This window comes from Homarus americanus, unplaced genomic scaffold (genome assembly GCF_018991925.1).
Source record: "Homarus americanus isolate GMGI-L3 unplaced genomic scaffold, GMGI_Hamer_2.0 scaffold20024, whole genome shotgun sequence".
NCBI lineage: Eukaryota > Metazoa > Arthropoda > Malacostraca > Decapoda > Nephropidae > Homarus > Homarus americanus.
Genome location: NW_024721679.1, coordinates 1 through 11,516, shown reverse-complemented (window position 1 = coordinate 11,516; position 11,516 = coordinate 1). Strand labels below are relative to the sequence as shown.

Below are 11,516 nucleotides of genomic sequence, written 5' to 3'. Positions count from 1 at the left end.
ACCACCGTGGAATGTTGCATATCTTGGAATTTTCCAAAAACTCAAAATGATACAGATATAGTAATAGAAAAAAAGGATCCTATCATCGATATATGGCATGGTCGTTGTTAGCAATAGTTTTATGTTGAGTTTTCACGTCGAGGTGACAGCTGACACGACTCGGTTTCTTCGACCTATGTTTCTAAAAGTGATATACCTATTTGTTTACTGTAAATATGAAGAGACGCTGAGGACATTGTCTTGAGTTTTTGGGGAGATAAATTGTTTGGTAGATGTTATTTTGTTAATATCTTCTGCAGGTGCTCGATACGTAGACTCAAGTAATGTTATTATGCTTAACAAACAGCTGGTAAAACGATGTGTTGTTGTGTTCGTTAACAATGACGTTATTATCTAAAAGTTACTAAATTAGTACTAAAATTGGCCGTGAATTCCAGAGTCTTGAAAGTTTGTTGTGGAGGAGAGTATCCTTATGTCCTTGTTGTCCGTGGGTCTTGAGGCCCAGTATAATGTTATAGGATATAGTCCTGTGCTCTCTCCCCCTCCGGTTATCCGTCACGGAGGTTTAAAGATAGTCATCATCTTGCTATCACAAGATGGGTGTACATTATTCTCATTATAATCTCTCCGTCCCCGGTTGGCCCGTCTCTGGGTTGTATGACAGGTTGACCACCCCCTGACTCACATCCTCCAGGGATGTTTCCTTGCTTCCTCCTCTGTCTGCCTCCTTGTCCTTCTTCTTGGAGAAAAAATCGTTGGATTCCGGTAGAGTGCAGTGTCTTGTCTCTGGCAGGAAGAGTGACAGCACCGCGGAGATAAGAGAGACTGTCCCGAATAGCGCCGCCGGTGCCCACACGGTGTAACCTCCCTGCAACACAAGACAAACTGTGAATACAGCGTGTATGTTTATATTGCTGAGTCCACAATACATTATTATTATTATTATTATTATTATTATTATTATTATTATTATAAAACAACAAACAAACAAACCCCAAAGCTAAAACTTCCTAAACTCATAAACTTCACCATCCACAACACCAACACAAATACCCACACAAATGTCTCTCACCAGAATATCGTTAATATACGGTGACGAAGTACTGCCGACGCGTGCGCAGAAGCTAGCTTCCCCCACAGCTAATGAACGGTACTTGGTAGGGAAGAGCTCTGCCGTGTACATCCACACTAATTGAAAGGCCGCTGTTACCGCCACCTTACCGCTCTGTGAGAAGAAGACCTTGGCCACCTGCTCTCCTAGTGGGGGAGTCGAGAATGTGTTAATAATAATAATAATAATAATAATAATAATTATTTTAATATTAATAATAATAATAATAATAATAATAATAATAATAATAATAATAATTATTATTTTAATAATAATAATAATAATGATAATAATAATAATAATAATAATAATAATAATAATAATAATAACTTTAATAATAATAATAATAATAATAATAATAATAATAATAATAATAATAATACCATACTCAGTCCCTATGAAGTAGAAATACCAACTCACGACTTAAATTCTAAATCATCAAAAGTAGAGCGAATAAAGATGGCCCAAAAAATGAGAGAGATGAAGAAAGCGAGAGAAGACTTACCAGGACACCAGACTCACCTCCAGGATATATAAGGATTATTGCCATCACGGCAAAGATACAGACGGCACATATAAGATAGAGGGCCACCAGGGACTTCTTCCTCCCTATGTACACGAGTGCCGGCCACAAGATCAGGTACGATGGCACCTCCAATAGACCTCCCAGGAAGATGTAAAGGTATGGATCGGTGCTGAAAGAGGAGTACATGAGTTGTGGATCATTGACTTAATACATGAAGATTATTTTTTTTTTTTTTTACGTGTTGGTGAATGGTGTATTTACTATAATTGGATACGACTTAAAGATCTAAGATGTTGATGCGGAGTAATACATTAATATCAACATTAAAGAAGCTGTACGATCAGAGGCTGGTTTTAATGTTGCAACAGGGACAGTGTTAGGGAGATCAGGTGTGGGACACAGAATCAGTTTTTTTTTCACGTTGAATAGCTCACCCGGGCAAAGGTCATCAACCCACAACGAGATCTAGGGGGCGAAAAAATAAGAGTAAAACGAAATTAAAAATAGAAAGGGAAAAAGATTATATTTATCTACACCATGAAGGTACCTGAAAACCAGCTTTTTAAACTGAGGCATATTGTTTGAATATGGAAACAAAGAATAGGGCAGAGCATTGCTCAGTTTGGCTGTGTGAGGAAAGAAGGATGCACAAAACGGGTTATTCTAGTGTGATTGACAGCCACAGAGAAACTGTGGGCACCGCGGGCAAGACGAGTGTTACTAGCCTACGGCCTTGCCGGCAGTACACAGGATGCCAAATCCACTGAACATTGCCCGTTTAAGTACCTGTAAAAGAGAGAGAGAGTGAAGCAACATTGCGGCGAAGAGAAATAGAAGAAAGATTATCAACTAAAGAAGGGGAGTCAATAAGACTAAATACCTTTGATTCCACGCTGTCTAACAGTTGAACAGAAGAAGCGCCACCCCAGATATGAGAAGTACTCTAAGTTAGGACGAATGAATGATTCTTATAATCGTGAAGCAACTGCTCAGAGTGAAGTAGCTATGGCATCTTTACAGCATTCCCAGCTTTAGGGCGGTAGCTTTAGCAATGTTGCGGATGTGGCTTCCATGACATATCAGAGAAATGGTGAGACCTAGCATATCCATTTTAAAACTTGGCAGAATGATTGCGTCCTGAAATGTGATTGTAGGAGATCATCTAATTTGGAAAGTGTGTTTGGTAAATACTGAGTTATATTACTATTGAATTGAACCAAGTTTTACCTCCCCATTCGGAGATGCTGCACAGATCCGTATTGATAGATGAAATGATTTCAGCTCTAGAAACAGATCTAATTTGAGAATTAATGGGATGGGGAAATAAAGAAAAGTGAGTAGTAGAGTCATCAGCATAAGAATGGATAGAGTTAGTCGTAATTTGAAGTAAATCAATGATAAAAGAAGGATGAGAGTAGGTGAAAGAACAGAACTCTGTGGAACACCACTATTGGTAGAGAATGAGCGAGAGGTCTGATGATAAAGGCAAAAGTTCGTGTCCATGATAGTGTAACCAAACCAGAAGTCATTTTTGAAACGACAAGAGATAAGTTGTCTTTTGTACTGGAAGACGAGTAAATATATAGATTGGACGACAGTTACAGAGTTTAGCCTTACGTTGAAAAAGAAAGAGGAAATTAATAGGCAAAATACGGTCTCTGTATCGAAGCAGGAACAAATAAATCACAACAGTAACGACAGATCTGCCATATTTGAAAAGGTGAACCAAATGTAGAAAGTGTCTGTGCTGTGAGGAAAAAAATGACACTTGTTGGAATCAAATTTCTCGACATAAGACTCATTGCTGAAACCATAAGAAAAGAGAGGAGGTACTTTAATCATATTGTCAAACGGTATGTGTTGGAATGATAATAACAAATGAACCAACGCTTTATCACTGGCATAAACAAGATTCTGCATTTCCATCCAGCTAGTGTATTATTGGCGGCATTACAGAATAGATCATGACAATTTAGGAAGACGACATACCTGAGGTTTGTAGCATTGAGGGCGATACCATAGTAGACCATGGATGCAGCGAACCAACAGAAGAACACGACCAAGGTTCTGAGTCTAAGCTGGCGTATAGTCAGCAAGATGACGACCTGCTTTATGACTGCCAGGAAGCGAGACATGATGGTGGCCTCTGTCGGTCTGGTCTTCCTCCTCCTCCCGAGATCCCTGGAAATCAGCAAAGTTTCTGAGGATGACGGCAATACAAATAATGTTGAGACTGATAGATGCAGATACTGACTAAAACACGGGATAGCAACACAGGGTGTGGAAAATTCACTTGTAGGTAGTTTACCAGAAGAAGATAATATAAGACAGGAAGCCAGTAGAGCTAAAGGTTCAAAAGTATTGACTTATATAAAACATAAGAAGTGGATGAGGAAACGACACCTCTGAGGTTTAATTCAAAAGATGGAAATATAAATAGACAGAAAATGAGCGACAAGTGGACACTAAGCCCATCAGGGTTTAGTTTCCTCGAACACTATGGTTCTTGGTCTCACCTGCTTAACGATGTTCTCCATAGCAGCGAGGACGAGGTCAGAAGGTAGCGGTTTCCGATTGACCTTAGCGATCTTGGTCATGATCTTCAGAGCTTCTTCAAAGCGACCCTCAGTAATCAACCACCGGGGTGACTTTGGTAACAGCCTGAAGGCGGTAGTGTTTTAATATTCCTAGTTCAAAAGCACACACACACACACACAGCAATTTGGCAACATGAAAACTTCCTCCACCACTCACTGTCTTGTCAGCTTTCGATTACATATACCGCCATCTCGAGAAACGAAAACGTCTGTAGCTGTCGCCTTCATTGATTACTAAAGCGTTCGACCTAGTCGACCACAATATAATCATCAACAAAGCTATTGACTCGGGCTTCGGAGAAGTCTTATACCATGGCTTACAGACTTCTCAGTGACCGACGCCAAGCTGTACGCTTCCGAGGGGCTGTCTCCACCTTTCAGTCACTCACCTGTGGCGTCCCGCACCAAGATGGACCACTCTGCTCCTTATGCTCATCAATGATGCCCTAAGAGAAACCCCTGCTCGCTGGAAATATGTCGACGACTCCACCATTGGGATCAGAGTCACACAATCTCCTAACTATACCGCCCTTCAGGATTTATTGAACAGTCTCCAAAACTGGGCCACCAACAACCATGTCACCATCAACCATACCAAGACCATGGTATGCACATCAACCTCCGACATTGTCCCACCTCCTTCCATTACTCTAGGTCCGAACACACTCCAGGTTGTAGATTCCACGAAGCTCCTCGGCGTCACCATAGACAACAAATGAAATTGGAAACCACACGTCAGTGAAATATCAACCTCCAGTTTGTCTCCACCTCCTACGCCGACTCAAGTCCTCGGAGTTCCTGCACAGCCCTCAGTGTTTACACAACATCAATACTTCCCAAGCTCACCTATGCCTCCCCCACCTGGTCTTCCCTAAATGCCACACAACGTAAACACCTGAAAAAGTAAAAGAGGGCATGCAAGATTATTCTCCTTCCTACTCCACATATCAGAAGCGCTCAACACACTGACCCTTTCGACTCTCACTGACCATCACCACGACCTCATCTGCAAATTTGATAAGAAGCTTCTACACCATCCCCGACACCGGCCCTACTACCACCTGAGATCCTAGTCCAGAATTGCTGTTCGACACCACAACCGCATCCAGCCCATACGTGCACGAACTGATCGCTATAAGAACAGCCCAGTCCCAACCATTGTAAAAATTATCAATAACTTGTAATAAATCAGTGTATTCAATTCCCAGTAAACACTACCCTTGCACTGTCACTATGTTGAAATGAACTGTAGTTTGAGCTTTTCCCCATCTAGTTATTATATGTCTTATTTGTGTCACTCATGTTACTTGTATATTATTTGTAATTCGTAACCCATTCCCCAAATATGTAACTGTATATTTTCAGCCTTCTGCCAAGCTCTTTCAATAAACCGTTAATTATTATTAATTATTTTATTATTACACACACACAACATTATCCTTGACGTACCTGGCGCTGCTCTGGGAGCAGCGGTTAATTATGGCCCATACCAACCCTCTGAACCCTCCTCCCCACCCGAATATCAATTCTCGCGAGAAGTTACTATTTCCTTTTCGAAAGGAATGGAACCAGTGTTGAATAGTGGTGAACAGTGCCTAAGTCAGTGAAAAACAACTCGACAGTAACAGCTGAGTCGTACCCAAGCTAACCTTCACACAGTGTGGTCCTAGGTACCCAGTGATAACTGCCCGTGAGACTCAACAACACCAGCTATGAGTAATTTGTCCATAGGGCTAGGGCCTGACCACACCACTCACTGAGTGAGTGAAGTCCCTGACACCAGACCACGTGGTGTCCACATGATGCTACGACACCACGTAGTGAATGAGTTCTACAGCATCATGTTAGGTTCCGCATAACACCATCTGTGAGGGACACAATCATGTGAGCCTCATAACACCATCTGTGAGGGAATTACTACATCACATTAGACCCCCATGACACCATCTTAGGAAATTACTACACCATGAGGCCCTCATAGCACCACCTGTAAGGAATTAGTACACCGTGATGCCCTCATAACACCATCTGTGAGGGAGATTACACTACGTGTCTACTGTTCAACACCTCAGCGCACAAAATCTACGTGATCGGTAGAAACCATGATCGATATATGTGCAGCTTTGTAGATAATTTTTGCTCCTTAAGCTGAAGACAGGGGTACAGAGTTCGCTGAAGGCTTGAGGTGCCCAGTAATTCCGATGCTAAATCTCTTCATCGATGGCGCAGTGGTGGGCAGTTGGGAGCCTAGATAATGAAACTGGGTAACATTAGAAAGGGTAGTACCGTTATTCTGATGGGTGGTGGAGGTGTGGCTGAACCAAGGGCAGGCTGAAAGAGAATCTGAGTCGCACATACATTTATCTTAAGGCCGAAGTGTGCATACGCATATGTGTAGGTGTTCAGGATCTCCTGTAGGTCGCATTCATTGTGAGCGACTAGTTTGAAGTCGTCTGTATGTTGAAGTTCAGTGATGGAAGAGGGCGACACTTTTGTTTCTGCCTGAGTCGTCTTATGTTGAAAGTCTCTTCATCCGATACTTGATGTCCACCTGCCGGCTAAATTGGCTCTGCACATGTACGGAAGGAAGCCAAGTAAATGAAAAGAGAGTTGGTGCCAGCACCCATCCTTGTTTTACCCTCGTTTGGATGGGAAAACTCAGACAGTATCCCATTCAATACAAGTAAATGATGCGGGCAGTAGACTCACCAGAAGTAGATGATGCAGCAGAGGGAAGGCAACGTAGGCAAACTGGAGCCACCTCCAAGGACGCACCAGATAGGCTATACCAGGTTATCATGTATCCTATGGCCCACGGTATTCTACAAGGCAAACCCACTGCTGCTCGGTATTTGGTAGCGCACGTTCCCATAACTGACGGGGTGAAGAAAGTGGGTCTGTAGTTTGAGCCTAACCAAACATAACCACACATATCTTAACCATACCTAACTTGACCTAACTTAAAAAGAAAATTTGGCCAGGCCCACAGCACACTATTCTGAGAAACTCTCTCTCTCTCTCTCTCTATATATATATATATATGCTGATAACCACAAGAAAGAAACACGAAGTTCCCAAGCGCTCTGTAATTCACATCTTCAGGGTGAGTACAGACTAAGGAGAAGTACAAAACAAGGTATATATATACAGAGGAGGGTGAGGTCAGGTCCACAATGGTCATGTATTAGATAATGACCCTACTAATCTTTAAAAGGCACCGCAACGGTCGGTAGTCTGGTCAGAGGCTAAGGTGACCCAACCTTCTCACCTGGTTACAAATCTTCTTAATTACAAAATTGTCCAGTTTGTACATATCTTAACTCAAATTCATGTTGACGGATTCGGTATGTTTAATGAGACTAGATTCTATAATGTTCCTACTGTCAATTGAATTACAAGGAAATATTGAGGAGGCATTATCCCAGTCAATGCAATGCTTATTATCCCTGAAATGAACAAACAGAGCATTGGATTCCTGGCCTGTCCTAACGCTATATTTATGTTGTTTAAGTCTAATTACAAGATCTTTACTTGTCTGGCCTAAGTAAAACATATTACATTCCTTGCAAGGAACCTTATAAATGCAACCAATTGTGTTGTTGGAGGAGTTCTTGATTAACATTTGTTTAACAGTGCATGAGTTTTTAAATGCCACATTGACGTTCCAGGTTTAGTTGTAAAGGAGTTTGAGATAAATTTTGTGAAATGGTAATACTAAGAGATTCTTATGGTTATGGGTGGGCTTGGGATCGCGCGCACCTACAGTGATTTAACATATCTCTCTCTCTCTCTCTCTCTCTCTCTCTCTCTCTCTATCTATCTCTGCTGACCACTCACGTTACTCACAAAGTACTTCTTGCAGCAGAAGCATACTCACTTATCCAACATACATGTCACCGATTATATAATGATCCACATGTATCGTAGGTCCTAACATTATTAGCTGCTTCAACACCATCCTTAGTACGTCCTCACCATGCTAAATAGATAGTATTAGTTACATAACACTCTTATTGTCAACCACTGTCTGGCCAAGGAAGTAGGACAGACAGAGTTTGCAAAACTTGAACTTTCATCACCTGTCTCAGGAGCCACAAAATATGGATCATGCAACACCTTGCTATTAACACCTACCTCAGGAAACCATCTGGAAAACAAACATACCAAACACGAAGATCCCAAGATACGTCCCGGCGTCAGTGGCGGAGACAATGAGCTTAAGGAGAATATAAACCTCGACAGTGGGCGAGGCAGCAACCAAGAAGCCAGCCAGGATGTTGATAACCACACACACCAGCACTATTGGACGACGTCCAAGCCTGTGTACCAAAAAAGCGAGTCATTAGTTTTCCTTGGGAAGGATGTATAGTCTCTAATAAGATATAATTAGACATATTTTAATAGTACAGCCATTCAAGATTGTGATGGCAATTTTATATGATTGTCTAACAAATCTGCTGACGTTTTTTAGAACTCTTCGAGGTAGCGTTTGCCAGAGTACCGCATCAGAGGCTTGAGAAAAGTTAAGGCTCATGGTATCGAGGAAAGTTTTAAATTGGATAAAATCATGGCTCATCGATAGAACACAGAGGGACAGCGTAGATGGTGTTAAATCTGAGTGGGGCTGTGTAACCAGTGGGGTTCCCCAGGGTCAGTACTGACCCACTCTTGTTCATAATCTACATAAAAGATCTAGATACTGGGACAGCAGTGACATAAGCAATTTTGTGGACGACACAAAATAGGGCGACAGATTAATTCAGGGCAGGATGTAAATGCACTTCAGGAGGATTTAAATAAACTGCAGGAGTGGTCAGAAAATGACAAATGAAATTCAACACCAGGAAGTGCAGCGTACTTAATATTAAACAAATACTGTCAATGTATACAGCCTTAACAACATCAACCTAGAGAGGTCGATGTGAAAGAGACTTAGGGTCCTTGTAGGCCCGGACCTACGGCCCAGAAAACAATTCGTTAATGTTCAAAATAAGGCCAACAGAGTATTAGGTTTTATATCTAGAAGTGTAAGTAATAAGAGTGCAGAGGTCTTATTGCAACTATATCTGCGCTAGTCAGACGCACCTCGATTATGCCTGTTCAGTTCTGGTCCTTATTATAGAATGGATATCAATTCACTGGAGTCAGTGCAGCGAAGAATGCCGAAATGATTCCGGGACTTAGAAACCTTCCATATCAAGATAGGTTAAAGAAACTAAACTTGCATTCCCTAGAAAGACGAAGATTGGTGGGGAGATATGATAGAAGTATTTAAGTGGGTGAAAGGAATCAATAAAGGGATATAGATAAAGTTCTTATAATATCCGAGCAGGATAGGACTTGGAGCAACGGATTGTTGGATAAGTTTAGGTTTAGGAGGAGATAAGAAGAAACTGGTTCATAAATAGGTGGTGGACGAGTGGAACAAGCTTAGCAGCTTTGTAGTAAGTGCGGAACTCTGAAAGTTTCAAAGGAGGCTAGATAGATTCATGAATGATAGAGAGTGGTAGAAACTCCTGACATTGCTACAGGCCAACCGGCCTATTGCAGACCTTATGGTCTTATGTTCTTAAGTGTTTATATGAAGGGAATCAATAACGATATAGATAAAGTTCTTATAATTCCTGAGCAGGATACGACTTGTAGCAACGGATTTCAGTTGGATAAGTCTAGGTTTTGGAGGAGATAGGAAGGAACTGGTTCACAAATAGGGTGGTGACGAGTGGAACAGCTTAGCAACTTTGTAGTAAGCGCTGAACTCTGAAAAGTTTTAAAAGGAGGCTATATTTTCATGGATGATAGAAAGTGGTAGTAATTCTCGACAGGAGCTGCCATGCACAGGCTAACCGGCCTATTGCAGACTTTATTTTCTTATGTGAGCTATGTGCCTCTGTGGTGAACTTAAACATAAAATTGAATAGTACTCTCAAGATGATGATAATACAGCAACTTGCAAATTTAAGGGCCACCTGTACCCATGAGGATATAAACTAAACATAAATATTAAGCGATACCTGAGGAATTTCGACGATACTATTTGTAAGGGCTGAAACAGCTACCACTGGAACATAACCATACATCAAGAGAAAGAGTGTCGTTGAGATTTTTGAAGTTGTGTTTGATGCATGGATGAACAAATAAGTCCTGAAGTTAATATAATCACAAATTATGTGAATCTGTACATCTGTGTTCGCACACATGTTCACATGTTGCATAAAACAATCTCCTGTTTTCAGAATAATAATCTTAGTATATCTAAATTATATATTCTTAAAGGTAGTTAAAATTTCGCTTAATAAGTTAGAGCATCCCCATATTAACAACACCAGTGGGGCGTTAGTTACGGAGTACCGACATTAATGGCATCCCTGAGTTAGAACGTGCTTTTTGGCTGCCAACACTGCCTATGGAGCTGCCAACACTGAATTACTGGGGTGCAAACTGACTTACAGAGCTGCCAACACTGAGCTACAACAATAACTTACAGAGCTACCAACATGACTTACAGGGCTGCCAACAATGACTTGCAAAGCTGCCAACTATCACAACTCTCTGTATCTTGCCCAAGCTTACCCCAATAGTCACATCTGAACAACAGTGATATACTGCTCTGACTAGCTTTAATAGGTAGGCCGAAATTCTCTTCAGGTACAAGCTCTCAGTCTTAGCTGATGAATGAAATCCTGGGTGAAAGGGACCAACCGAAACACTCGGTAACCCAACTTATTTACACATATTTACAAATAAAATGTACAAGACTTAATATAAATGCACTTCTTCCCTAATTGGGAGAACAGCATAGGCACCAATGACTCGCACCTAACATTCCCTGGCAAAGGTGTCCTGACCCAGGCCGGCTCAGTAAGATCCGCTCATTGTGTATATGTTGGGCTGTACACAGATGAACGATATTTGGTTCACAGGCTTACATTAACTACAATAAGGTTTGAGGCAAGTTTTTTAATGGGAGAAGGTTGGGAATATTTATGAGAACACAATGTTAATTAAATATGAGCTAAATTAAATGTTATAACCATGAGAACACAAGCACCAACTGGCAACCTGGCAACTCAAGCAGCCACACCTATTCCCTTGGTTGGGTCATGACCACACTCATTTCCTGTACAATGGAATACTGACCGCACCTATCTGGGGTGCCACATGATCTTAAAGCTCAGATAATAACAGGAAAATCCCCACATTATGAAGAGGGAAAAAGCATGCCCATAGATATTATAGATAGACATAGACATATATATAAATAAATGCACATTTATGCAGC

At 41.3% G+C, this 11,516-nt stretch overlaps 1 protein-coding gene across 1 annotated transcript; it reads right to left on the bottom strand.

Annotated features, from left to right (window-relative positions):
* Positions 1-411: 411 nt before the first annotated feature.
* Positions 412-3,776, bottom strand: LOC121861836 (solute carrier family 22 member 16-like). Its single transcript, XM_042359733.1, has 4 exons — positions 3,627-3,776; positions 1,634-1,806; positions 1,073-1,257; positions 412-868 (listed from the first exon to the last, which is right to left on the bottom strand). The coding sequence occupies exons 1-4, from the start codon at positions 3,770-3,772 to the stop codon at positions 617-619; spliced, it is 756 nt and encodes a 251-aa protein (XP_042215667.1). The 5' UTR covers positions 3,773-3,776; the 3' UTR covers positions 412-616.
* Positions 3,777-11,516: the final 7,740 nt, after the last annotated feature.

Excerpts from the sequence above, each read along its gene's own strand:
- LOC121861836 (XM_042359733.1), bottom strand. The coding sequence starts at position 3,772 with ATGTCTCGCTTCCTGGCAGTCATAAAGCAGGTCGTCATCTTGCTGACT. Across the intron at positions 1,258-1,633 it reads AATCCTTATATATCCTGGAG|GAGAGCAGGTGGCCAAGGTC; the intron begins GTGAGTCTGGTG and ends CTCCCCCACTAG. Across the intron at positions 869-1,072 it reads CGTATATTAACGATATTCTG|GGAGGTTACACCGTGTGGGC; the intron begins GTGAGAGACATT and ends CTTGTGTTGCAG.